Source organism: Aspergillus aculeatus, assembly GCF_001890905.1.
Source record: "Aspergillus aculeatus ATCC 16872 unplaced genomic scaffold ASPACscaffold_3, whole genome shotgun sequence".
Taxonomy (NCBI): Eukaryota; Fungi; Ascomycota; class Eurotiomycetes; order Eurotiales; family Aspergillaceae; genus Aspergillus; species Aspergillus aculeatus.
Genome location: NW_017962978.1, coordinates 361323 through 388542, shown reverse-complemented (window position 1 = coordinate 388542; position 27220 = coordinate 361323). Strand labels below are relative to the sequence as shown.

General features: G+C 54.7%; 8 protein-coding genes across 8 annotated transcripts; 4 read left to right on the top strand and 4 right to left on the bottom strand.

Moving 5' to 3' along the window:
- Positions 1 to 415: 415 nt before the first annotated feature.
- ASPACDRAFT_40015 (uncharacterized protein) lies at positions 416 to 879 on the bottom strand (the record flags this gene model as incomplete). Its single annotated transcript, XM_020200686.1, has 2 exons — positions 416 to 510; positions 585 to 879. The coding sequence occupies 2 exons, from the start codon at positions 877 to 879 to the stop codon at positions 416 to 418; spliced, it is 390 nt and encodes a 129-aa protein (XP_020059041.1).
- A 384-nt stretch (positions 880 to 1263) lies between these two features.
- Positions 1264 to 2577, bottom strand: ASPACDRAFT_50230 (Zn(II)2Cys6 domain-containing transcription factor afumD; the record flags this gene model as incomplete). The annotated part of the gene is made up of 3 exons (XM_020202328.1): positions 1264 to 1338; positions 1501 to 2349; positions 2416 to 2577. The coding sequence occupies 3 exons, from the start codon at positions 2575 to 2577 to the stop codon at positions 1264 to 1266; spliced, it is 1086 nt and encodes a 361-aa protein (XP_020059040.1).
- Positions 2578 to 3757: 1180 nt separating this feature from the next.
- On the top strand, positions 3758 to 5227 carry thiA (thiamine thiazole synthase). The gene is made up of 2 exons (XM_020197839.1): positions 3758 to 4417; positions 4474 to 5227. The coding sequence occupies exons 1-2, from the start codon at positions 4075 to 4077 to the stop codon at positions 5130 to 5132; spliced, it is 1002 nt and encodes a 333-aa protein (XP_020059039.1). The 5' UTR covers positions 3758 to 4074; the 3' UTR covers positions 5133 to 5227.
- A 506-nt stretch (positions 5228 to 5733) lies between these two features.
- ASPACDRAFT_14291 (uncharacterized protein) lies at positions 5734 to 7590 on the top strand (the record flags this gene model as incomplete). Its single annotated transcript, XM_020197137.1, has 2 exons — positions 5734 to 5903; positions 5991 to 7590. Coding segments are annotated over 2 exons (1770 nt in total), but the record flags the coding sequence as incomplete, so codon positions are not given.
- Positions 7591 to 8973: 1383 nt separating this feature from the next.
- ASPACDRAFT_1864268 (inositol phosphosphingolipid phospholipase) lies at positions 8974 to 10635 on the bottom strand (the record flags this gene model as incomplete). The annotated part of the gene is made up of 1 exon (XM_020197838.1): positions 8974 to 10635. One exon carries the CDS (start codon positions 10633 to 10635, stop codon positions 9079 to 9081), a length of 1557 nt encoding a protein of 518 aa, XP_020059037.1. The 3' UTR covers positions 8974 to 9078.
- A 275-nt stretch (positions 10636 to 10910) lies between these two features.
- On the top strand, positions 10911 to 14407 carry ASPACDRAFT_1853272 (uncharacterized protein). The gene is made up of 3 exons (XM_020197304.1): positions 10911 to 12801; positions 12869 to 13032; positions 13098 to 14407. The coding sequence occupies exons 1-3, from the start codon at positions 11262 to 11264 to the stop codon at positions 14010 to 14012; spliced, it is 2619 nt and encodes an 872-aa protein (XP_020059036.1). The 5' UTR covers positions 10911 to 11261; the 3' UTR covers positions 14013 to 14407.
- A 3373-nt stretch (positions 14408 to 17780) lies between these two features.
- Positions 17781 to 19357, top strand: ASPACDRAFT_112905 (glycoside hydrolase family 128 protein). Its single transcript, XM_020195682.1, has one exon. It carries the CDS (start codon positions 18066 to 18068, stop codon positions 18921 to 18923), a length of 858 nt encoding a protein of 285 aa, XP_020059035.1. The 5' UTR covers positions 17781 to 18065; the 3' UTR covers positions 18924 to 19357.
- A 639-nt stretch (positions 19358 to 19996) lies between these two features.
- ASPACDRAFT_75815 (putative ubiquitin-protein ligase E3 component (UBR1)) lies at positions 19997 to 26889 on the bottom strand. Its single transcript, XM_020204552.1, has 2 exons — positions 20523 to 26889; positions 19997 to 20463 (listed from the first exon to the last, which is right to left on the bottom strand). Exons 1-2 carry the CDS (start codon positions 26768 to 26770, stop codon positions 20196 to 20198), a joined length of 6516 nt encoding a protein of 2171 aa, XP_020059034.1. The 5' UTR covers positions 26771 to 26889; the 3' UTR covers positions 19997 to 20195.
- Between the last annotated feature and the right edge of the window lie 331 nt (positions 26890 to 27220).

Genomic DNA, 27220 nt, shown 5'->3' with positions numbered 1-27220 from the left:
AGCTATTCTCTATGATACTCATAGATACTCATAGATACTGAGTGCAAGAGGGTTGGTTGGAGGAGGAAGAATGAAGCAAGCGGGAGGGAGAACTTGAAGGGTCCCGAGTCACCACCGCCGCCCTGCCCAATATGGAAGGCAGTTCCCTATCCTCGCACCTGCCAGCCGCCTCAGTATGGACTACTGAAGTCACAGTATGACTCTACCTTGGTCACTTTCTGAATCACTCTCTGGGGCTCATCCTTCGCTAACACCTCTCTCTTTCTTCATAAGACTGGCTCAACTATCCCCAGGCAAATCTCCGCATGCATCCTGCAAACCCCATGTAACAACTGTGATAGACTTGATTGTATAACGCCTGGCGCCTTGCAGCATACAGCGCACCATAAAAAAGAGATAGCCTCCCTTTTCCATCCTAAATCTCGCCCACTCCACCCAGTAGAGTTGCGAATGCGAAGGCTGGTGTGACCTCGACTGTAACCGAGTGCCATGTTTCGAGCTCGAGCGCCTCTTTCCATGTCCATGAGCATGTCTGTGTCGGCGCTCATGCCCGTGCCCATGCCCCAGCCCAGTCTCGCCAGCACCAGCACCGACTTTACCCCCACCTCGGGTCACAGTCACAATCCCAACAAACACCAAAACAAGCGCCGCGAGCAACTCGGGGAGAAACCCCAACACAACACGAACTGCCAAGCTCCCTGTCGTCGGGTTTAGGTCCGCGCGCTGGGTGAATTGCGCGACAAGCATGTATACCACTGATATCTCGACGAGGGGAAGGGCGAGGAGGCCGTGGCGGCCATGGCTGAAGACGAGGTAGAGGGTTGGAAGTGTTAGGGGGGCGTAGAGGGCGAGTTGCGAGACAAGGAGTCCGGTCGTCATTTTCAGTCATTCAGTGTAGTGCAGGCTGGGAGAGACAGGGGGAGGTTTGGGTACAAAGGTACAAGATGCTATATCTATATGCATTCTAGGCAACAAATCTCGGGCATATAGTTAAGACGCAGGGCCGTGATGCAGGCCCGGACGCTACTAAACGAGACCGAGAATCCTTGTCGATTAGAGCCAATCATCTGCGAGGCCTCATGCAAAATGATTCTGAAGGCTAGGTATGCCTCTGTGCTTGTGGAGACGTCGCCGGGGTAGTTGGGCGCGATGCCCCAGGAGCCTTCGGCGTTTTGCTGCGAGAGCAGCATTGGCGGTATTGGCTGCCTTCGTCGGGGTCGATTTGTTGGTAGAGCACATATGTACAGAATATGTGCTCGCAGGTCACATTAGACTCGAGCTCGCCGCACCAGTGGCAGTTGGAGAAGATCTCCCAGGCGGAATAGCGGCTTGTATTTGCTGTGGTGCACAAGATATAATCATTTCTACTGGCCAGGACATTAGGCGTTCCCAATGAGCAGGAAGGGTTGGCTGAAAAGCCATGACGTATTTGTGTGCAGCGTCGCCGATCCACCATATGTCGCGTAATGGTGCCGACAAGGCGAGAAAGTAGGCTAGAACCACCAAAGCACGAGGTCTCCTGTTCTCGAGTAGGTCCATGAATTCGATTATCACAAACAACGGGAAGACCATGATCCGGCGACAGGTGACTTGCGGATGTTCCTTTGCTTCCATGGCCTGCCAGGTGGCGTTGATATGCGCGACGGCCCCTCGATATGCTTCTAGCGCCGTATCGTTATCCTCGTCATCGAGCGCAGTCGGAAGCAGGAAGGAAAATGCCCCAGCATCAGAATTCGTCCGCAAGGGAATAGGAAAAGTATCAATAATACACCAGGTACTCGCGGGATGGGTATTATGCCTCGCAATCTCCAAGGCCGCGTCAAAGACAGCGACCGACCCGCGCACTAGACGCATCCATTCACTAAAGTTTTCGGAAGAAACAACAGTATGATTTTGTAGGGTAGCAAATACGTCGACCTGTAACAGGATGCTTGTAAAGCACACCGCATCCGCGGTCTGCGTAGTTATGCCGCCGATACAGAGTCGATGTTCGCGCAAAGCCTGCTCGAGGAAGTTGCAGTGGATGTCCAGCAAGCCAGCTTCGTTTGGATTGGCTTTGGACAGATGGAGGGCCGAGATTGCGAAGACGGCGTGCAGGAGCGGTTTATTACCGAATGCGAGTCGAGGCACGTCGATCGACCAACAGTCTTTGACACGCTTCAATTGGGCTCCGGGCATAGTAGCGCTGGCGACTAGGGTAAAGTGATGCAGCAAGCGCAACTCTATATTACTGGGATCCGATGAACTGGGCTGGAGTGGGCGAGATTGGATTTCCCTCGCGGGTCTGTCATAGACACAGGGGATCCCATGACGATGGCAGTTGCGACATACCGGTCGTGTTTCATCACACTATCACACTAAATCAGTCAGGACACATGTTGTGGCCAGTGGCCACTTGAAATGGATTCCACCTACCTTTACTCGTCGGGCGCGACATCGCTGACATCCGGTCCTGGACTTGCGGTAGGCGAGACGGGGGCCTTTGTGCTTTTTGCGATTAGACGAGTCCCTTTCGCTTTGACTGTGGCCTCGTGGCGAAGAGGACGGGTTACTTTCTGGGATGGCCGAGGAGGTCATCCTGCTTCGGTCCCACTTGTCATGGCGACAGGTTCCAAAGCGGCGATGACTTATCCCGGGGTCTCTCGGATTCAGTGAAGAGGAGCGAAGCCTTCCTCAGTTGGTCGACCTGTAACTATTTACCTCAATGATGTTAGGACGGGCCAGGGAGAAGGGACCTGAAGCGACAGATAAGTCGCCTAAATGTTGAGGATCCTCCTGAAGTAGGCAACCATAGACAGGTGTAGGCCGCGAGTTATCGAATGTAAAGAAGGTTCCTAGGAGATAGACGCGGGCCGCCCTCACTAAAGACTTCCCGGTCTTGTATAAAACCTTAGGTCACCTAATGATGAGTAGGTCTGAATAATTAATTAAGACTTGGGGCACGCTCCTCCCGACTGACGCCGCCCATTATACACAGAATCTAGAGAGACAATTACTAAAGTATATCAGTAACTATACCAGCCCTGGGGTGAACAGAGATCATGTGACTCTACTCTGACCCCCGCGGACTACAGTACTCCCTGCCTACTCCGTACAGTATAGCCCGGCCCAGCCTAGCCCAGCCTTGATAGCAGTAAAGTACTGTTGCGACCGGATAATTGCTCATTAAGGAAATCCTCTTTCGCTTCAAGGTTTCATCCAAAGTTCTCCAGGCTGCTTAGAAAAAGAAAAGCAGCACCAGGCTCAACCTGAAGCAGAAAAGAGAAGTTATTCAATTTCCACAGGAATCCAGTTTAGTACACATAGTTGCCTGTCATGACAATGTTAGAGCATATCATAGGCTAGTAGATCGAAAGTCATCATGATCGTCGTATTAATTGACTCACCCAGTCAGTCATATACTTTACTCCTTGGGTTCACCGGCCTACCGGTCTAAACATCTCCGGGCAGAATCGGAGGGACAGGAAGTTAAATGATCGTCGAGGAGGAGGAGGAAGAGCATGTCATGGTCATTACGTCTTCTGGCATGTCTATTTAAGCTGCCCCTCCTTCCCTCCTCTCAACCCCGCTTCTTTTCTTCTCTTCCTCTTCTCCCCAACACAATCACTCGACCCATCTTCATCCATCTTCATCAATCTTCATCCATCTTCGACAGATACTACCACTATCTCTAGAAGTCGTGATCCCTTTCATTCAATTGACTCTCCCCCAGTCATGGGAAGAGCTTCAACTAACCTATCTACAGGAACTCAATTCGTCCAATGTAAACACCACCTACCATGGCCCCTCGCGGGCCTTGACGGTGGAAGTCATGCAATGCCTTGAAGCTGGGCAACTCATTGATCAGGTACCTCAGGTAACTTTGGCCATGGACCGGTGTTCGTTCCTATCTGCCAGCGTATTCGCGCTGGTGGCTCTGGGTTCGTTCTGAGATTATACGGTTAAACTTGATCTGGATAATACCAGCGAAAGGATCATGCCTTCCCTCGTGCCCCCTTTATTGATGGAATAGCTAACAATCCTCAGTCACCACCGTGACTTGATCCCTCACTTGAACAACCCCCAAAGAACATCATGTCTCCCCCAGCTGCCTTGCTTGAGTCCCCCGTGGCCCCTACCGCCGGTCTCAAGGGAAAGGTCATTGTTCCTGAGATTGCTCCCATGATGGGAGGAGACTCGCAGACCAAGCTGCTCGACCACTTCGGCGGCAAGTGGGATGACTTCAAGTTCGAACCGATCCGTGAGAGTCAGGTGTCTCGCGCCATGACCCGACGTTACTTCCAGGATCTGGACAAGTATGCCGAGAGTGACATTGTCATTGTCGGCGCTGGTTCCTGTGGTCTGAGCACCGCGTACGTGCTGGCGAACGCGCGCCCTGATTTGAAGATTGCCATCATCGAGGCCAATGTTTCTCCTGGTTCGTACAACTGAAGAATCAGCAGCATTACAACATCGACTGATCCCGTACTATAGGTGGTGGTGCTTGGCTGGGTGGCCAGCTCTTCTCTGCGATGGTCATGCGTCGACCCGCGGAGGTCTTTTTGAATGCACTGGGCGTGCCTTACGAGGAAGACCCATCGAACCCCAGCTACGTCGTCGTGAAACATGCGTCCTTGTTCACTTCGACCTTGCTGTCCAAGGTCCTCGCCTTCCCCAACGTCAAGCTCTTCAACGCCACCAGCGTGGAGGACTTGGTGACTCGTCCCTCCCCCAACGGAGACCCCAAGGCGACCCGCATCGCGGGTGTGGTCACCAACTGGACGCTGGTGACTCTGCACCACGATGACCACTCCTGCATGGACCCCAACACCATCAACGCGCCTCTCGTGATCAGCACTACCGGACACGACGGCCCGTTCGGAGCCTTCTCGGCCAAGCGCCTGGTCTCGATGGCGACCGTTGACAAGCTGGGCGGCATGCGGGGTCTGGACATGAACTCCGCCGAGGATGCGATCGTCAAGAACACTCGTGAGGTCACCAAGGGCCTGATCATCGGCGGCATGGAGCTGTCGGAGATCGACGGCTTCAACCGCATGGGCCCGACCTTTGGTGCGATGGTGCTCAGCGGTGTCAAGGCGGCCGAGGAGGCCCTCAAGGTCTTTGATGAGCGCCAGCGTGAGTGTGCCGAGTAAGATGATCGTATTGTCGAGCTGCCACTCTACACATGAGATATTGAAGAAGCTGCCGGTGGTTTTCTTTCGGAATGTCCGGTGACTTCTGTTTCGTTATCAAGAAATGTCCACAAATTGAAACGAATGCGCTTTGATAGCCAAATATGAACACTCGTTTATGACTAGAAAGTTGAATCCGTAGTGTATCCATAAATGTAGAAAACATGCCAATAAATCTCAAGAGCCTTTTCTTCATCACCGACACCTTCCAGTGCCTCTGATACGGAGGTAAATTACATATGATTAAATTCTGTAACCATCAACATCATCGCTATACAATCAACCCAACCGACCGCCAAGACGCGGGAGAATCTGACGTCGGCGGGTGCGTATCGCGCGATATCCCCGATCTGGACCACTTCTTCTCCGCCGCAGGCAATTTACCCACTGCATCAACCTTCCCCAGCTCTCACTTTTTTTTCCCTCTCACACAGCTTACATCCCAAACAAAATCTCCAGAAATGCAACACCCCTAATACATCCCCAACATAACAAACCACAAACCACAAACCCCCGCCTTACCAACAAACAAACCTACACGCAACCGTCGCGCAAAACCAACATGAACAACGACCAATTCCGCCGCCTCGTCCTCGACACCCCGACCAGCAACAGCAACAACAACAACAAAAATGCGCGCACTACCACCAACCCGGGTGCAACACCCTCACCCTCCGCCGCCGCAGCAGCAGCGCTGGGCTCGCGCCTACGCTCGAGTATCCCTATGACGCCGTACGTATTCCCCGCAGTATTGTCCTAGAGGTTTTACGGCATGTTGGGCGAAATGCTAATTACTTGTTCCTGGCGGGGTAAACACAGCCGCGCAATCAACACCACGAAATCATCCCTGCACAACGAATTCGCGCGCCAACTCGCTGATCATCGCCGGGAGCAGATGGGCGGCGCCGGCGGTCCTCCGGCGAAACGGTTCAAGTCGTCGGCTGCGCCGAAGGGGACGAGGTTGCCGGAGGGGTATCGGGATCGGGCGGCTTTGTTGAGAGCGGTGGAGCAGGGTGATAAGGATGGGGGTGAGGATGGGGGTAAGGCTGGTGGAGAAGGGGCGGATGATGAGTTGGAGAAGCGTGTGAAGGCGTTGGAGGAGATGGTGAAGTTGGGGCAGATTGATCAGGGGACGTTTGAGGGGTTGATGAGGGAGATGGGTGTTGGCGGGGATTTGGGGAGTACGCATATGGTTAAGGGGTTGGATTGGGAGTTGCTGAAGAGGGTGAGGTCCGGGGAGGATGTTACGCGGACGAAGGGGGGGGATAGTCAAAGTGTTGAGGCTGAGAAGGTGGGGGATGTGGATGATGAGTTGGATCAGGTGCTTGGGGAGGAGGAAGCCGGGGTCGATGGGTTGCCTTCTGCTCCCAAGGAACAGAAGGTCAAGAAGAAGGGGATCATGGCGCCGCCTCCGCCTCCGTCGTCGAGACTGGAGCAGGTGGAGGCCGGGGTGCCGAGGTCGAGGGATGAGATTTTGAGGCAGTTGAAGGCTAGTCGTGCTGCTGCGGCGGCGGCGGCGGAGGCTGAAGCTGAAGCTGAGGTGGAGGAGCAGCGGCCGGTTGAGCCCGCCTTGGGGGATAGATTCAAGAGAATCGGGAGTGAGTCGAAGGTCGAGAAGAAGCGCTGGATCGAGCAGGATGAGACTGGTCGCCGGAAAGAAATCCTCCAGATTACGGATGCGCAGGGAAAGGTCAAGCGCAAGGTGCGATGGCTGGATAAGCCGGGTGAGGCGCCTGCGCCTGCTCCTGCCGCCAAACCGCTGGGCATGGAGGTTCCGACTGAGTTTGCGGCCAAGGCTGCGCCGACCCCGGCGGAGGAGGAAGATGACGATATCTTTGCTGGAGTGGGAGCGGACTACAACCCGTTGGCAGACTTGGGAGACGAGGACGATTCATCGTCGTCGGATGAAAGTGAAGACGGCGAGGTCGCTCAGAAGAAGTCCGTGGCTACAGACACTGCTCCAGCGGAGGCTACTGCGGATACGCAGAAGAAACCTGTCGAGGACACGGCAGGCCGGCCACGCAACTACTTCGCTACATCGACGACGGAAGAAGTCCCCGAAATCGATCGCTCCAATCCCCTGGCTAAGGATGCTACGCTACTGGCCGCTCTCAAACGGGCGGCGGCCTTGCGCCAATCCGAGGAGGCTGCTGGGGAGGGAGAGGAGGACGTCGACGCGGAAACAGCCTTGCGGCGCAAGAAGTTCCTGGAAGAGGCGCGACGGCGTGAGGCGTTGGATGCGATGGATTTGGACATGGGCTTTGGAGGCAGTCGGGTGGGCGATGAAGAGGACGACGAAGAGGTCGTGCTCGAGGGCGAGGGCCGGGGTGGGAAGAAGAGGAAACGAGGGCCCAAGAAGAAGAAGGGCGATAAGAACAGCGCGTCAGATGTGTTGCGTGTTATGGAAGGTCGGAAGCAGGGGCAGTGAATGTATGGTACAATGGTTGGTGAATCTCAGTGAATCTTGTGTTATGATACCAGTGAATGGAAATGAAATCCAGGCACCTTCCAGGAAATCTTTGGCTATAACCCCCCCTCATCTCTCAACTTCCTCTTCTACCTTCTCTCTCTCTCTCTCTCTCTCTCCTCCTTCTTCCTCTTTCCCCAGACTCTTCCTTCTTCTCATCTTCTCTCTTCCCATCTGCCTTCCCTCATTCTCATCTCCATCCATCGTCGTCATCCCCTCAGCCTGACTATCTTCCTATATACCAGACTGTCTATGTAAAGAAGCCGTCACGCTGAACACATCATGATCAGCTTCCTCACTTTCCATCAGATTCGGTCCCCCAGCGCAGAATTTCTCCTCTCCGTTCCTCCTCCCACCTTCTCCTCTCTCCATCTCTTCTCATCAACACCACCACCATCACTACACACACATTCGTCTGAGAAGACAACACCTTCAGACCTTCAGACCAGAATCAACAGGTAAGAACCCGAAGCTGTCTACCCCAAAACAGCCCAACTCCTACTCCTGTTTTCGCCCCCATCCCCCTTTCTTCCCGTCGAACCTCCTCTGGGGCCAGGACGGTGGCCTGCCGCGCTTCAGGAAAAGTATGATTTCCCTGTCTCTCTTTCCAAACATTCCTCCATCCTCTTCTCCAGAATCGCGCAGTTTGTCTTTCAGTTTGGGTCTGGGCTTTGCTATTACCGAGGGGCCCCTCGGTGCAGCATGAGCTACAGAAACACTGGAGCATCTTGGGAAACACCGGAATGAGGACAGGAAACACACTGGACTGATTGAGGCATATTTCAAATCTCGATCCTTAATCCTGAGGACGGCAAGGTGTACCCGAGCAAATGGTATTCTTCTCACTTTCCAAAGTGGTTGAAATGGACAAAACCCCGGACTTGATCAGAAGGAGTCATCACCCTTCTCGTATCTGTTGTGAAGTCGCCGTGGGCGAACGCCGATCCACAGCGGGAGTAGTAGGCTTTGATCAAGGACGGTCCCGTGGAAGGTTGGTGTGATCCAAGGGGATGCCGCTTGTTTTCTCCTCGAAGTTAAACAGCCGCTGTGGTTGCACTTTGGGCTATGGATCCGGAGGGTCTTACTCAGTGGCGTTTGTCGCTGAATGATGTGTTCTTATTTTTAGGTTCCATGCGATGCGATGCGATGATTATGACGACAACGACGAAGGTGAGGGTGGGACCATGGGGAGTATGGGGCATGAGAGATCAAGGATATAGAGCAAATAGATCGTGGTGTCGGTGTGCATATCAATATAGCATCAACTCCTGCTTTCATCCTGATTTGAATCTTCTTCGCAACGAATTATTCCTTTCAGTAAACTCTCTCTTTGTAAGCATATCATGCATGCGAAGAACTTGATCATCTCATCGATCTCAGCCTAATAAACATTAACTTATATACACAGACCACACATATTATACGGACAATCATACAAGCTCATCCCGTCCTCTTCGACGTCCCACCGGCGGCAGCCGCCTCGGCGATCTGCTTCGCGTTCCGAACCTCCCACTCAAACTCCTTCAGCGCGCGCAGCTCGCTGGACATAAACAAGCCCCCAATCAACCCATCCAAGATTCCCGCGCCAAAGTTCAACGTGCTCACGAACAGCAGGATGAAGGCCACATACGGAAGGTGGTCGCCTGTCCACCAAACGCCCACCATACAGCCGATCGACACAAACACGGAGGCGACAAAGTGTGCGAGTCGCCAGCGTCGCTGCGAGCGTTCCCGCTGAACATACTTGTTGATCATCTCAATGATCCGGTCATAGGTCTCTGGCTCGAGAGTGGTGTTGGGAGCGAGTGACGAGCCATCAGCAGCCGGAGCAGCGGCAGCAGCGCTACTCCCTTCAGCCTCCAGCTTAGCAGACTGCTCCTGCGCCTCCTCGCGCGTGATGACCGCCTCCACCGCGAAGTGATCGCTCAGCGAGCATCGCAGCGTCGGATGGCGCTCCATCATACTCAACTGGACCGACTTGACGGTCCATGCTGGGACTGACGGAGACCGCAACCCACCACCACTTCCATCTCCAACAAAGATATAATCGAGCCGCTTGCCGCGCGGACACGGGGCCTCGGGATCGACCTCGATCTCCTGGCCCTTCTTCAGCAACCGCTTCTGATCCTCCTTACTCCAGCGCCAAGTATTGAACCGTCCATCGCAGGTGGCCCCATTCTCTGTGATATTGAACCGAGCCGAGGGGACGGGCTTCCCGCGCGCCTGCTCGACGGGGTCGATGGCGGCGCCCAGGGAGGAATCCGGATTCAGGACCTGCCAGACGTCGCGGACGGGGCTGTGGGCCTGGATGAGACGGTGCGCGAAGGATGACGGGAGCATGTTGAAGTCGCCCAGGCCGATGACGAGGTGGCCGCGCTCGGCAGCGCCGCGCATCAGCTTGGCGATCTCCCACGCCTGCGCCGTCCGGTGGCAGATGTACGAGTCGTTGGGCTCGCGCTCGTACGGCGCGTGCAGGTGCGTGCAGAACACCTCGGCCACTTCCTGGGGGGCATTCCCAAACCGCACGCGCGCGCACGCCACCCCTTTCCCCACGTACCAGTCTCCGCGGAAGAAGGCCGTCGGCCGCCCGTTCAGCGGGTACCCCACCATGCTGCTCTCCTCGATCGGCCACCGCGACAGGATCGCCAGCCCCGCGCCCCAGATCCCGCCGTGGTAGAACTTGCCGTACGGCAGGATGTGTCGCGTCTGCTGCCGGATGCTCTCGTAGTCCGCCTGCGTCCAGCATTCTTGCAGCCCGACGATCTCGGGGGGTGGGGTGGCGATGGCCAGCCGTCGGCCGATCTCGGTGAGGCGCTCATGCCGCAGTTTGGCGATGTATTTGAGGCCCCAGCAGTTGAGGGTGAGGATGCGGATGGAGGTGGGGGAGGACGAGGGGGTATTAGTGGTTGCGGTGGTTGCGGTGGTTGCGGTGGAGGGAGGGGAGGGTTGTTGTTGTTGTGGTGGTGATGGTGGGTTTTCGGAGAGCGTATCGGCCATTATGGAGGGGTTTTAGATCAGTGCAGTTGTGTTTATGAGCTTACTGGATAAGTTGCATGGAGGGTTTGCGTGGAGTGTCCAGACAGAAAAGAGACAACAATGCAACAAGCAACTGAACAAGTATAGCCAGTATGGCCTCCGCAATGATTTCATCATTTTCCGGGCGAACTCACCGCCCGGCCTCGACCCGCCAGGCTTCGTGCCGACCGCCTTCCCAAAACCCGCGCGATCGTCACGAGGGATGGGCGAAATTCAAATGAAAGAAATCCGAGAATCGCGCAAAAGATTCCCCAGAAAAACAACATTGCTTCCTTTTTTTTTTCTCTCTCTTTTGGTCGTGTGCTCCCCTCTCATTTCCGTTTCTTTCCTTCCTTTCAATCATCTTTTTTGCCGTCTGGGTAAATCTCCACTCCAGAACTACCTATCCTTCCGACCCAAAAAAGCAAGATACCTACCTTCCCAAACTCATGACCCAGACCCAACCACAACCACAGCCATCAATCATCCCTTCTGACACCGTTAATCCAATCCCTGTGCCTTGAATAACCCAGTCAAACCAGTTGAACCAATCTCCATCGCATACCCTTCAATTCCCACAAGAGGGCATCCATCATCCATCACCCAGCATGGACGGACCATCCTCCACCCACCACCGCCCCAAGCGCCGTCGCCTGGACACGCCGGATAAACATGCCCAGCAACACTACCAAACCCCGCAACATCACCACAGCCAGCACAACCACCTCTCGCACAAGAAAAACACCAACACGCCACTCAGCGCCAGCACAAGGCACAACGGCTACGCCCACTCCCACAAAATCCAATCCCTGGTTCCACCACCACCACCACCAGCCGCAAGGCGAACCTCCAAAAATGATGACGACGACAACGACGACGACGTCTCCGTCTCCGATTCCTCGGACGAACTGGCCGCGGGCTCCCAGCACGACGAGGCCGAGGAACGCCGCCGCCGCGCCAGCTGGAGTATCCAGAAACAGAAAAACGTGTATACGCCGCAGAGGCCGTATCGTCCGCCGCTGAGGCGGAGTCTGAGTGGCTCCGAGAGTCCGGATGAGTTGACGATTGATGCGGAGGAGTATTGGCGGTCGACGAGGAAGCGCGCCTCGATTGGGGTTGTTGGGGGTGGGCAGGGGGCGCAGGGGAGGGGGAGTGGGAGTGGGAGGAGGTCGGTGGGGGGCGGAGCGGTGGGGGCGACTGCTGTGGCGGTTGCGGTTGATGTTCCTAAGGGGAGGGGGTCTTTGTCTGGGTTAAGGGGGAAGGTTAAGGTTGATGATGAGGTGGAGGTGGAGGTGGAGGGGTCTGAGGAGGAGGATGAGGAGGGGGAGGGGCAGGTAGAGGGGGAGGATGAAGATGGGGAAGAGGAGGAGGATGTGGATGTGGATGTGGAGGTTGATGAGGGTGAGGGTGAGGGTGAGGGTGTGGGTGAGGGTGAGGTGGGTGCTGATACCGATGCTGCTGCGCCGGATGGGGATGAAGTTGAGACTGAAAATGCGGAGGTGGAGGTGGCCGTGGAGGTTCAGGTCGAGGAGCGGAATCTGAAGAGTTCAGATGGCAAGGATCAGGATCAGGATCAGGCTCGGGCTCAGGATCAGGCTCGGGCTCAGGATCAGGCTCAGGCTCAGGCTCAGGCTCAGGAGGTCCAAGACGAAAAAGAAGATGTGGATGAAGGAGAGGATATGAAGGTGGACGAATTTGACCAAACTTCCAATGTCGCTGCGCTCCCCTCCACCGCCGCAGAAGCCGCCGCCGATGCTTTTCCGCTCGAAGAAGGACAAGATGCACCTGAAGACGACGAAAAAGAGTCTCGCGACAGCATCAATCACGACAACAATGATGACGAGAAGGCGCGTGAGGACGACGAACCCCCCCGCGACAACTACCCCGAAGACAATGAAGACGAGGAGATGGTCAACGCCGATGATGGCCTTGATGTCGACGAACCAGAACCCACCACGAATGGCGATCTCATGGAAGAGACCCCAGAATCGTACCCCGACCGGTCACCTACGCCCGTCTCCCAACCGCCGTCACCGCCGCCGAAACCAGATAAGTTGAAATATCGCGCGAAGTTCCTACTTCGCGGTCATCTGCGGGGAGTGTCCGCCGTGCGGTTTTCGCCAGATGCGTCGATGATCGCGAGTGGAGGTGAGAGCTGTCTTTTTTTCGTGAGATAATCCGTGGGGAGGTGAGACTAACTGCGTTGGTGATATAGGGGCGGACGGGGCTGTCAAAGTGTGGGACACCGTGACCGGGAAATTGATTCATTCGTTTGAGGGCCATTTGGCGGGTATCTCTACGATCTCGTGGAGCCCGGATGGCGCGACTATCGCATCTGGATCGGATGACAAGACGATCCGACTGTGGAACGTCCTGACGGTATGGAAGACACTATGACCCAGCACATCGGCTGTCATTGAGGCTAACATTTTTACGTGCTCTAGGGCAAGGCGCATCCGATCCCGTTTGTCGGTCACCACAACTACGTCTACCAGATCGCTTTCTCCCCGAAAGGCAACATGCTCGTCAGCGGATCCTACGATGAGGCGGTCTTCCTGTGGGACGTGCGGTCGGCGCAGGTGATGCGGTCGCTGCCGGCGCATTCGGACCCGGTGGGCGGCATCGACGTGGTCTGGGACGGGACGCTGATCGCCTCGTGCGCGACGGACGGGCTGATCCGCATCTGGGATACGGCGTCGGGCCAGTGTCTGCGCACGCTGGTGCACGAGGACAACCCGCCCGTCACGGCGGTCAAGTTCTCCCCGAACGGGAAGTACGTGTTGGCGTGGACGCTGGACGACTGCGTGCGACTGTGGGACTACGTGGCCGGCCGGTGCATCAAGACCTACCAGGGTCACAGCAACCGGAAGTACAGCCTGCAGGGCGGGTTTGGCACGTACGGCGGAGAGTCAGGGAACGGCAGCGGCAGCGGGATGCCGGTGTATGCCTTTGCGGTCAGCGGCAGCGAGGACGGTGCCGTGTTGTGCTGGGACGTGGTGAGCAAGCAGGTTCTGCAGCGCATTGAGGGCCACACGGGAGTGGTGTTGGGGGTGGATACGTGCTCGCTTGGAGGGGCGCGGCTGATGGTCAGCTGCGGGCTGGATGGGACCGTTCGCGTCTGGGAGGAGGCGAGCACCGCCGGCGATGGGCATGGCCCGACGACCAACGGCGCGCAGACGAATGGCACCGTGCTGAACGGCTACGGGGGTTCGATCTCCGACCCCAACACGCCGGCCGAACTGGCGGGCACTGAGGACGCAACTCCGATGGCAACGACCGCGACGGAGGCTGGGTTTGCCCAGACCAACGGACACCATAGCATGTCCGAGCCAGAAGATACCGAGATGGGTGGGGCCTGAATGATAAAAGCAATCGCATCAACAGCAGCAGCTTCTTTACTGTACAGCGGTGTAAACCAAGGGATGGACGGAATGGCGTTTTTAGGTTGAGGGTGGGTGGGTTGTATACTAGACATGAGGGCCGAACCACAATTACTCAACATCTACCGTGAGCAACTAGGGGAGACAAAACCCCTACCAGCGGAGGGATGGAGGATTGTCTGTTTGTATGTACTATTATTTCTAATGCTGGAAGGATATCTGGCCCGTCATCTTTGACAGATTTTGACAGAGGAAAGAGATGGAAGCAAGACCAGCCCTAAATAGCTAGCTAGTCCTGAAGGATGCGAAGCGTCGAAAGTCATCAAGCAACGATAAGAACATTGTATGGGGACTGGATTGAGAAGCTATACTATGTATAGCCCTCTCTGAAGTGCAGCATTTAACGATCGCCTCCCAGACAGACCAACCACCTCGGTGGTGGATTTGAAGATCGAACCAGAGACCGAGATGAGAAGAAACCAGCTCCGGGGAGGACGGTTAGTGAAATTATACTGTATATTCAATCCTTCAATAATCAATCTATTGAAATTGATTACTAGTAACCAACCAAACTCTTGACTCAGAATAGTCAATCAACACAGTCAGCACAATGGCAATATCAAAATCCCGAGGTAACCCAGTTTGCTTTTATTAAGATAATCCAAGAAGAAAAAGCACGTGTTATATATCTATCTGTACAGCTGTCTGTATGATTCTCCAGCCAGACCCCGACCCCGACCCGACCCGGGCCCTCTCCGCAGCCGTTTTCCAAACAAGACCGAGGTAGACACAGTACAATGTACTCGGAAGCAGTAGTAGTAGTATGTAAGTGGTAGATCAAAGTTCTCCCTCTCCTGTTCATCTACGAGTAGTAGGCCCTCTCTATTCGACTCCGAAAGAGATCAATTGAGTCATCTCAACCGGCTAAAATCACTCCTGCTTCACCCCCGCTGATGTACGAACAACACCCCCTCTCCACCTCTCGTACCCCTCTTCTCCTCCTGCGGGATTTTTCCTCTGTATCAAGGAAGTTGAAGTGATGTGGAGGGATGTACTGGACTGTGATACACTCCACTTGACCGGAAATATCGGGGAAATTCTCACTATAATATCCCGCACTGTACAGTACAGAGATGTGGAGAGTAACGTATAGATAGGCCGTGCAAGGCGATGAATCAATTGTAGAGGGGGGACGAACTCGGAAGAATTGAGGTACCCCACCTATCGTACCTACGGAGTAACCCAGTACATGTAGACCTAGGAGATGACAATCATCGATATCCATCGCGGGATTAGGGACTGGGAAGAGGGGTTGGTGATCTATAGCGGGCCTTGGTTTATTGATGTTACTGGTGTTGTACTGTACTTGCTTGCCTAAGTATCTACTGAGGCGTCATCTCCATATGCCTGGTAAGGGACCTTTGATGTAGTGTAGAAGAAGAAGTACTCCGTACCTAGGTATAATAGGAATTCGACCGGTCCAGCTGGAGTACTGTTCCGGTGTAGAATTTGCATGTATTACCTGAGAAGTTATGTAGGGACCGTAGGGTAGACCGAACCGCCCACCTGGGTGATAATCTCACCGGAATCTTGCTTTTACCCACACCCACACCTATGAATACTGTACAGTGCAGACACTGCAGACACTGCAGAGTTAGTTAAGTTCAGTCGGTGAAGGGAAGGAAAAAAAAAAAGAACATGAAAGAAGAACCATAACAGCCAACAGCCAAAACCCACACCCAATGAGTGCAACCCCATTGGCGCCCTCCGCTGGAACGTGAGACACCAAACAACAAGAGAGATGGGGGAAAAAAAACCTATCGGTAGGTCTAGGTCTGGACCCCCGATTGGGCCATGGGCGGATATTCTGGAATTGCCAGTTGGTCGGTTGCGCACTGCTGGGTTCAAGTTTTCTTTTGGATCCCCAGTAGTAACTGACTGTGTTGGTGCTAGGGATGATTGTGGTTTAGTGGAGTGGGGTGGGGAGAGGGGATGGATTGTTGACGGCGGAGACGAGGATTATCGCGTGTAAGTGGAGACTTTTTAGTGTCTTGGTGTCTTGGTGTCGAGGGAAAAGTCAATTGGGATTTGGAAAGTGAACGGTGCGAGTCGATACTACTCTTTGTCTGGTCTTGTCTTGTCTGGGTTTTCGGGTTGTGGGTTGGTGTGTACGTGGTTTGTGGACTGTGTATATTGCAGAGAATGTTCTCCGTATAGACAATCAAAGAGATACAAGAGTGGTGGGTAACTAAGCAGCGCAAACAACAAAGAGGGAAGGTTACATTAGCTGACCTACTGTAAACGGTCGTCGGAGGAAGAGAGACGGGATACATTCGCCACATTGACGATTATTGATTGATACCATTGCCGAACGAATTCCATTCCTGAAGCTGCAGTATGCCACGGCATCTCTTGTCACTGTCACTGTACACCATGAGTAAGTGACAGTCGGTGCTGCTTAGCCATCGACAACACGGAGTTATTCTACACTCCCCCGTAGACGATCTATTCCATATGGCCTGATTTGAGCCACGCAACCAGGCGTCGCCAGGGATTACTCCGCACACAAATGAGTGACTGTGAACGACACGGAGAGATCGAGGCAGCTCCAGGCAACCAAGTAGAGCTTCCCCTGGCCCCCATTTGGAGCTGTGTCTTGGCTATGTTATTGTTGGAATAAGCTCAGGCCCTTGCTCAGGGATACTTCGGGGTGAGCAGGATTCAGGAGTACTCCGGAGAGGTTGTTGTGGTGGTGAGAGACAAGAATAACCACGGAGGTGGTGGTGGTGGTGGTGGTGGTGATGGATCAGATTAGAAGCCTTGAAATGGGTGTGGTCACTGTGGTGGGCTAGGCTAGGGCTGCCCTGTGGAAATAGAGACCGACACACAGACACACAGACACACACACAGACACAGAGAGAAAGAAAGCCGGGCGGAAAGTGGAGCAGAGAACAGCAGAAGAGAGAGAGAAAGACTGCAACACAACAGCAGAGGCGTTCGTTGGAGCTCCGCCACTAAATTCACTAAATCTACTAGCGTGCAAGTAGCGCTACTGAACGCCCCATCCCACTCAACTTGGCCATGTCTGGGCTGGTGACTGAATGACAGTTCGTCCGTGGGTCGTTCTGTCGGTCAGTCATTGTTCTCGTAGGAACAAAAGTGATGCAAAGAGAACCGTGTTGTTGTTGTTGTTGTTGTTGTTGTTGTTGGGTATCTAGATTCCGTCAGCAGCTCCAGCTGTCAAACGGATAGAGAATCAGGGCACAAAACTCAACTGCAGCTCGCCTGCAGGAACCCCCCAATCTTCCCCCAACCAGAAAAGCAGAACCAGCAACATGGTCGACCGGCCAGTCAGATGAATCATGCACAGGCCAATCTTCCACCCGATGACGTTCCACGGATCGGCCCCCCGTTGGCCGCGGTGAAGGATGCAGGGGAGAAGAGGGTAAAGTTGTGGTTCAGGTACCCAGACCCGACAGACCCTCTGCATAGACCTATCAAAGACCCCAAAGGATGAATATCGCCAAGATGAAACACTTGTTCCTCGATGAGTCTCCGTAGGATTTTCCTCGCTTTTGTTCTTTTTCCTTTTCCTTTTCTGCTTTTTGTGTTTGGTACCTTTTTTTTTTTTCCTACTCGAGCGAGTATTTGTTATTGTTCTTTGACTGGATCCCCGTTCCTGGGCGTGTCGCCTGGTGGAAGGAGCGAAGAGTCCGCAAAGAAGCACAGCCCAGCCCAGCCCTAATTGTTAGTTTTCCCCTCTTCTTTCGTGGGTATATATCCTCGACTTTTTCCCTCGCTTCTTCTCTCTCTCTCCTTTTTTTCCCCCAGTATACTGATCACTCCTCAGTACCCAGTCATTCCTTTGTCATTTGACACCTGCTGAACAATTACCTGTGCCGTGCACGGTTCTGTTCATCCATTCCTTATCCTAAGCGCTACTTGAGTTACAAGTAGCTATACCACCCTTTCCTTAAGAACTCGAGAACCGGTCTTCTCAGTCTACATCCCCCCCCAAAAAAAGCAAGAAAAATGGTCTCCTTCACCAAAGCCCTCCTCATCGCCAGTAGCGTGGCCAGCACCGCCCTGGCGATGCCCTCGCACATCCACGCCAACCGACACACCGGCGCCAACCATCCGCACGTCACCCTCGGGCAGCGCAGCATCAACAGCACCTCCGGCAAACGCGGCGCGGCCTACAACAGCGCCACCACGGTGAGCACGCTGGCCAACAGCGGCACGGTGACCTGGGGCTACGACTGGAACATGTACAGCGACGGCGACCTGCCCTCGCACGTGGAGTACGTGCCCATGCTGTGGGGCAGCAAGATGTTCGGGACGTGGTTCACGGCCATCGAGACGGCCCTGAACAGCGGCAGCAAGTACATCTTGGGATTCAACGAGCCCGACAACAGCGGGCAGGCCGCCATGTCCTCGTCTGCGGCCGTGTCGGCCTACCAGGAGTACATCACCCCGTACAAGGGCAAAGCCAAACTGGTCACGCCCGCCGTCACCAACGGCGCCGGCGACGACACGGGCCTCTCGTGGGCCGAGAATTTCCTGTCGGGTTGCAGCGGCAGCTGTGGCGTGAGCGTGCTCGCCGTGCATTGGTACGGCGACTCGGCGGCCGACTTCAAGACCTTTGTGGGCGAAGCGGTGGCGCTGGCGGAGAAGTACGGCCTCGAGGAGACCTGGGTCACCGAGTTCGCCCTCAACAGCGCCATCAGTGCCGGCCAGGGCACCCAAGAGGCCGCCTCGTTCCTCGAGGAGGTCGTCCCCTGGCTCGATGGCCAGAGTGGCGTCGGCCGCTATGCGTATTTCATGTGCGCTGAGGGGTATCTGTTGAACGGAGACGGGCTGAGTGCCTCCGGCCAGGCGTATATTGCTTAAGCATCGCCTCGCCTCGCCTCTTGACTTTTGACTCTATGACTTGTGATTTGGTGGAGAATGATGTGGGGAGCGGTTTGGCTTTGCCATTACCTCCAGCGTTTACCATTCCCATTACCATTTGCCTCAAGGAAAATACCTCCCCGGTGTGGTGATTTGTTTATCATGATGATTATCGGCTTTACAGTGTTTAACCCTTTTGATACCAGTTTGTTTTTTGTTTTGTTTTTTTTTTTTTTTGTTTTTTTTGTTGCGTTGCACTCACAGAGTGACAATTTGTTTCATCCTGATTCCCATTGTTCATACAGTTCCATGAATCTGAAACAGAAAAAAAAAGAGTCCATACAAAGACCATTGTGTTGTTCTAACATAGTACAATCCTTGCAAATTGTACTCCAACAATCCTAAAAATCCAACAACAAAACAATCCAAATCCGAAACACCTTGTAAAAAAGCAGACCAGACCCAACCTAACCTCCTGCCCAGAAAACAAGTGACTCGATTGTTATTATTGTTTGTGGAGTCGCCCCCAATCCATGGATCTAAGAAAGCCCCCAACCAACCACATGTATTGCAACCCAGGAGCCCCGACTTCCATCGCCCGAACCAAGGATGCAATGCTGTCTGGACTTTGGGCTGTGGGGAAAGTCGCCATAAATTGATTGGGCGGTCCACATTATCAGCATTGGGACTCTTATTATGGGATGTCAATCACTTTTTCATTGCATTGCGTTGCATTATTGCAGACAAAAAGTGCAATCTTGTTACTAAACCGGTTGGAGGTCATAATTATGGGTCCTGGGCTTGGGGCTGGGGACTGATTCTCTCTCTCGGGGTTTGACCGTATACCCGGAACTGGATAATGAAACCCTCCGTAGACTGCTTTCAATGCGACTCCGACTGAGTACGGCGTACAGCACTGACAACAGCACCGCACATCGCCCACAGCAACCAAACCTCATCAATCCAGTAGTTACAGTATATACTCAGTAAAATGCTATTTGTATTATTTCCCATCAGCAACCCTGCACCACCAACCAGCTCACAAACTTTTCCCCCAAGTAACAACAAAACACCACACATCTCCAGGAAAAAGTTCCATGCACTGGGGACGGACGACACAGCAGCTTGACAGCTTAGTCCATCACCATCACCGTCGCTGACACATCCCACGAATAAAAACACCATAAGTCACATAAGTCACATAAGTCACACTTTATCCGCACCGCACCATCACTTCCCTAAATACATCATATCATCCCCTCGATACAATCTTCACATCGTTTCCCATCCCCCATTGTTGATATCCGCTTCCAGCTTGCGGCTGATCATCGTTGGAATCCCATGCGAGAGCCACACGTCGCGGACCAGTCGATCGTAACGTTTCTGATTCAGAATCAACTGACGGTTACGCCGGAGGCCCGGGTCCACTTCGCCGTGGCGGTCCAGGTACGGCGCATTGTGCCAGGAACCGCTGCGGTTGTGTAGGTAGACCACCATGCACTTGCGGATGTTGAGGAAGAGACCGATGTATTTCCCACATCTGATAAACACCCAGTTAGTTTTAAATAACCAAGAAGGAGGACGCAAGGAGGAACTCACTTGTAAACGTGTTGGTTGCATCCGCCCAAGTTCTGGCTCTTGTCCATGCAACACACGGCCTGCGAGCAGAAGATGTCACCACAGAACAGGCAGATGCAGGGATCGGTCAGCTCCTTCTTCGAGTTCGGGCAGCGCCGTCGGTTGGCCTCGTCGATCAAGCTGTCGTAGTACTTGGGCAGCCCGACCAACTCGAAGATCCCCGGGTGAGGGAGGCTCGGCCACAACGTGTGGTAGCCGAACGTCAGCCCGGGCCGCGACACATTCCAGTGGTGGATCCAGCCCGAGATGACCGAGTCGAACACGCTGCCGCGATTGCGCGAAGCGTTGACAGATCCGAAGATCTCGTCGAGAGACGGCAGATGTAAGAGCTTGGTCAAGCGGTCAAGCTCTGGAGCGTCAACGTCGTTGAATCCCGTGCTGGGGAACTCGACCCCGTGCTGAACGTGAAGAAGAATGACCACCTTGCGAAGGAAGGTCAATGCGTAGCTGGAAATGAGCCGGCGCAGGGTTAACGCCACCTGCCGCGGCACGGCGCTTCCGTCCGCCACGTAGTTACCCTCGGTCGGGAACGACGTGATCTCCTCCTGACCGATATTGGTTCTCAGCTCGGTGACAATGGAGTTGAAGAAGTGGCGACTCAAGTCGGCTCGAGGGTCCGTCTCATCAAGCGCCGGCATGTAGTTGGCATCGCCATGCTGAACCACTTCTTCCTGCAGCCCCGAAGGCCAGAGAATGTAGGTGATGGCGACCTTGACGATTTCGGCCACATAACACATTTGGATCAAATGACGCATATCAATGGGAACGGTCGGCAGAAGCGAAACCGAGCACTCGGCCAAAAACACAAACGTATCCTTGCCCAGGAGCGGTTCAATCTCGCGCCTCTCCCTCAATAGAGGTGTGCCACTGAGGTAGGGGTGACCAATGAACAGTTGACAGATCTTCTGCCGGTGCGTTTCGTGCACCTCGTCCGCACTGAGATTATGCGGGCTATCGCCATGCTGTAGTGATCCGACCGCCGCGTACGAGAAGGCCGTCTCGGCGAGGATGCGCAGATGCGTCAGTGTCAGCTGAGGGATCTTGTCCAGCAGGGTCGAGCCCGGTTCCGAAGCGACACCCCGCTGCGCTATCTCCACGGCCGCAATGCTGTAGCCAAAGCTCTGGAACAGCGAGTCGGTATGCACCAGGTCACTGCTGTCCAGTGTACCAGGAACATGGTTGAACGTGGATGGGATGTGGTTGACCCGCAAAGTCTGCTTCAGCCTCTGATAGATCTGCAACAATTCGGAAAGCGGGTTCTCGATCGGATTGAAGGTCGCCTGGAGCGGGCTGGTGGCAGAAGGATCCTCCGCAGGGAAAAGCCCAGGCATGGGTATTCTGACCGTTGGCATGGAAAGAGGAGTCGACGGGATTGAGGGAGGGGATGGGAGATTGCCCAACTTCGAAGCGAGCGGTGGGGCCAACGTCTTGGACAGATAGTTCACGAAGAGCTCCTGGTACGCTAGAGCCTGCGGGTTGCTGTTGCTCTCCGCAAGTAATGCGTGATTGCGGGGTTGCGAGAGAACGGACTTGAGCTCAACATTAATGAACTCGTCAAACGAGACAGCGGTACCCAAAGCTCCCGGATACGACTCTTCCTTACCCTTCCAGACAATGGGAAGGAAAGCATTTCCGAGAGCCTTGCAGAGAGGGCAGACGAACTCCTTGCGCGCTAGCGACTCCGGGTGGGCTCGAGCGACTTGTTGATGATGACGACGACCAGTAGCAGTGAGGTAGACCTCGAAGCAGTGGTAATGCATAATGTGGCCACAGCCGGTCGTCACCGGCCCCGGGTTCGTGTTATGGGCCTTGAAGCCTTTGCTTAATCCAACCTTCTCGCTGACGACTTCGCCACCCGTCGAGTCCAGTCGGCGGACGGTCGTGCGGTTTTCACCAGCGACTCCGAAAGGACGAAGATGGTCGGCCGACTTGTCCAGGCTCGCTGGTGTCCTGATTGCCTCCCGCACCCAGTCCGCATCCGACACATCAGTACAACGGAGGATGGTGCTATCCTGGATGAGGGCAAATGTGCCGTAGAGTCGCGAGTCATTGGTCTCCTCCTGACAAAGGATGCACGTGCCACTAGGATACTTCCACAGCTTCGTCTCGGGCGCAGTCTCTGGTTCCGACTCGAGATCACTGAAGTCTTCCTCGCCCCAGTCAAATTCACCTTGGCTGTTGAGGAAGTTCTGCTGTTGCTGCTGGAACTGGGCCATGACCCGGGCCTGCCTTTCTAGAGCCTGCTTCTTCTTGGTCTCCTTCTCAACGTCATTGTCGATAGCAGGAGTGCTGGTGTCAACCCTGTCAAAGGGGAAGTTCAGCGAAGCGGTGGCTGTGGCATAGGCCTCGGGACGCTTCTGCCAGAATTGCTTGAGTATATGCCGGATCTTGGCTCCGCATGATTGGAAATCGGATATCACGGAAATCTTCTCAAGGAGACCCACGATAGTCACTGGACCAGCCTGCGTCGAGTGTCGAACCTTGTTCAATGCGTGAGAAATGAAGGATGCCGGCGAGCCGTCGGACATCTCATCCTCGTCGCTCTTATCATCCAGCGAGGCGGCGAGAATCAGATGCAGGACCACATGAAGGAAAGTCTCAATCCGAGTAGGTTTGATATGCGGAGTACTCGCCTGAAACGACACTACATAATCCAGGCAGTGGTGCACAAGCTGAGCGAAGACCATGGTCCGAGTGAAGCGATGAAGCTCGGAGAAAGCTCCGGTGGTGATGGGGCGTAATTTGGGCTCAAACACCACGTCATCCGCATTCTTGCCAGTTTTCTTGGCCACCCAGTCTCTGTAAATGGTCTCCGCTTCATCCCGTTGATTCTTAGTGTAATGAGCGCTGTACGGATCAATAAGGTCAAGATACTCCGGCTTCAACTCGAAGGTACCGGTATCATTCAACCCCTCTGGTGCCCGAAATTTGGCAACCTCCTCAAGCACATCCTGGAACATATCCGAGTCAAGGGGCTTGTCGCTGAGCCGTGTAGACAGGTCAGAGAACGACAGCGGCTTGAAGCAAAGGACATGCGCGATATCACGGATGATGCTCTCCCGAGTTGCGCTCTCGCTGTCGTCGATGGCGGTGAGCGAGGTACGGTCCGTCAGGAGGATAATCAACAGGTGGACGAACTCCTCGGCCACGTCGACGATCTGGTTGTCCTCGTAGACGCTCCGGGGGCTGTAATCCCGGTTCATCCAGTCCACCATGCCGAAACGATCCGCGATGGACGCAAGGACCCGACTAGGATCGCAGGTGACCAGGGCAGTCTGAAGCAAGAAGATGTCGCGATAATACGCAAAATCACGGGATGAGACTCCCCGGTACTGTGACATCTGATGCCGAAGGCTGAGACCGTTGCGAACCCACATGCCAGCCTTCATCTGTGCCAGCCAGGCGCAAACTCTGACGGGATAATCGAACATTGCCAGGAGCAAATCTTCGGAGTTCAGCTGTGAGTCGTGGATGTATTGGTCATTTGCGGCCTGCGCAGCGTCCATGAGCACATTGCGCATGACGGCGCCGCTTACATTACGACCGCATTCCAGCAACCAGGACAGCGTGTAATGGAGGGCATGGTGGAAACTCATCCAGCCACGTTCGACGACGAAGTCCACCACCCGGTATCGTGGAACATGTTCTTGGTTGACCTCGAAATCGAAGGGAGGCAGCGTTTTGAAAGACACGTAATCCTTGATCTCGGCTTGGCTGAAACGCTTAAGGTCCAATCCGTATGAGTGAGCCACAGCGGAGATGGTGGCTGATCGGATGGCTCGCAGCAGCTTTGCACCTCCATCGATCTCGGGGTTACGGAAGGCCTCGCAAAATTGGCGACACAGGCGGTTGATCTCTCGCATGAGGACGGACGCGCTGATCCAAGCGTCGGTCTCGTACTCAACATGCTCCCCTACAGCACGCACATTGGGGCATATACCTTGCGAGAGCTTGACAAGATCCAGGAACTGAGACAGGTACTGTTCTTCCGCGCGCACGCGATTCTGGACGTATTCGGATTGCAGCAGGTACCGTAGATCCAAGAAGAAATGATACAGACGCCTGTTGGTCACAGACCCGGCGTCAAATGCCAGAGTTGCGTTGGGATTGACTTCATGAGGTTCGCCAACCTGCCTTGTCGTAAGAAACGTGTACAGGATGGCCATGACCTTGGTCAAAAAGTTCCCCCGTAGGAGGATTTCCTCTGTAATAGACGGAGTGGTCAGAAGCTGCAAGGAAAGGTTGACAATGGAGTGATCAGGCTCTCTGTCTGCGATCAGGTACAACTGCGCGAGCGCCGTGTAGAGGGCTGACAGGCGCAGACCCATGATCCGCTTGAATTGAGGAACATTGACAACGGTGCCGATATAGAGATCGCGGAGCTCGGTACGAGTCTTTTTCCAGAGTCGGAGATCATAGAGAATCATCCAGTCGAGACGAGTGCGCTGCGACAAGTCCTCGTAAACCGGCACACCCTGCCCTTCTGCCGCAGCATGAGATCGATACTGCCAATGAATAGGCGTTTTCGCCGGCGATGGTCGAACCACCCCTGACGGTGTCTTGGGGATAGGAACAAGGGAAGTCGGCGGTCGCTCGTGCTGTTCATTGGGGGCCTGCTCGTTGACGGCGGGTTGCGAATCCTCCTGGTTTGGCCCGTTCTGCACCCCTTCTTGCGCCTCTTGCCTTCGCAGCTCCTGTGACTGCTGCTCTCCCTGTTCACCTTGCTGTTGCTGCTGCTGGCGGGCGCGCTCTTGTTCCCGCTGTTGTTCCCGCTGGGCGAGTCCTAGGATGGTCTGAGCGATATCTAGAGCGTCATCCGCGTCGCCCATAACCATATCATTATCGTCGTCCACCTCATCCCGGAGTCGGTTCATTTCGAGTTCCATGTCATCATCATCTTCCTCTTCGTTGGTCTCGCCCGCTGCACGCAGGTACTCTTCGAATTCTTCCGCCTCCTCCTCGTCATTGACACCTTCCTGCTCATTGCCCGAATTGACATCCTCATCATCGTCATCGTCGTCGCCAGCTGCGGCTAGTACAACATTGACTTGGGGGGATATCGTGAGCATGACCGTGCGCCATGGAGACGCCTCGTCCTGTTGGTGGTCATCAATGCCTTTCAACCCGATGTCCGCATTGTAGGCACCGCTACCACGCCTCCATGGCGTAAGCAGTTCTTCGCAGATGATGTGGCGCAGGATCTCGTTATCATCTCCAACGCTACATCCCGAAATATCCAGCAGCCACTCGACGATGGTCGCGCACATCTGCTCGCGGAAGGTATCGCGGGCGGATCGGATAGTGACGGTGACCCTAATGTGCTCGATGATCTTCGACACGTCCAGCAGTCGCGGCAGGTCCCGGGAATACTTGACGACACTGCGTCCGATATCGTTGGTCTCGTGGGCACGCTCGAACCCGAAGCGATTCGTCTCCCGACAAGCTCGCGTGACCTGCGTGGCGACGTCCTTTATGGTGTGCTTCTCATCGTTCCACAGGGCGAGGGCGTACTCGGGCTCCTCCTCCGCTTCGTCACCGGGCCCGTACCAGCCCGGACGCAGCCGGGACGCTTCCTCGTCCTTCCTGATCCCTTCCTCAGTCTTGGGCAGTCGCAGCTGTTCGGGCGAGCACGAGATGACGTCGCAGAAATAATCTAGGGCGCGCGAGATGGTGAGTCGGATGGCCTTCACCCAATCCGGCGGCAGTTGTGACCGGGCCCTCTGCTTCCCCTTCTTCTTGTCCTCGCTATCGGTGTGGATCGCACAGAACAACGGCAGGCGCCAGGCCTCCTCGTCTCCACAGTCACAGCAGCCGCAGTTCCCCGACGATAGCGAGATCTGGTACTGGTGGCCGGTGTGATCGGAGGCGTCGAAGCACCGGCTGCACAGCACGCAGGTGTCGTCCATGGCGCAGGTGATGCAGCGGTAGGTGGCCTCGCCCGCCCTGAAGATATGGCCGCAGCGCTTGCCCCGCGCCGCCTCGGTATACTCCGCACCTTCCTCGGCGCCCTGGGCCTCTGCCAGCTTCCAAGGCCCGGGCGGCAACCCGTTGGGAAACAACTGTCGAAAGTATTCGTCATTCTGGCCGGTCAGCGAGCGGAAGAGCACCTCGAGAAGCTCTTTCTCGGCTTGGGGTCCATAGCGGTTGTTGTGTTCGGCGGGAAGCCGCAGGAGGCGTTCGCTGAGAAACTTCTCACATTCCGTGAGCATCATTTATCGCTGTTGCACGGCGAGCGCGACACCCATCCGGCTCTCGGTATAAGGAGTAGAAAAGGGTTACGGAACGTGACTGGGGGGTCCGAGAGTTGTTGAGACAAGAGCTCGAAGGTGGGCCGTATTTTTCCCCCTCGGTTTCGTTTGGTGGCGGGCTTATAAATCTTCGATTGCGGCCTGCGAGCTCAACTTAGTCGGGCGCCGATAAAAGGTCCGTCAATGATGAAAGTGACTGGATAAGAAAAGAAGAACGGGAAAAGGAACAGAAAAGTGATAACCAACCTTTGAAAGATGGGGGGGGAGGGTGGGACAGTTTAAGCTTTTCAGACAGGGTCGCTTGGTTATGGTTGAGAGAGTAAGTGGTTAATGAGGGAATGAGTTGGTAGTAGGAATACTCGTGGTGGTGAAGTAGCAAGTTCGATGTCACAGTTTGGTGGGGAAGAGCTG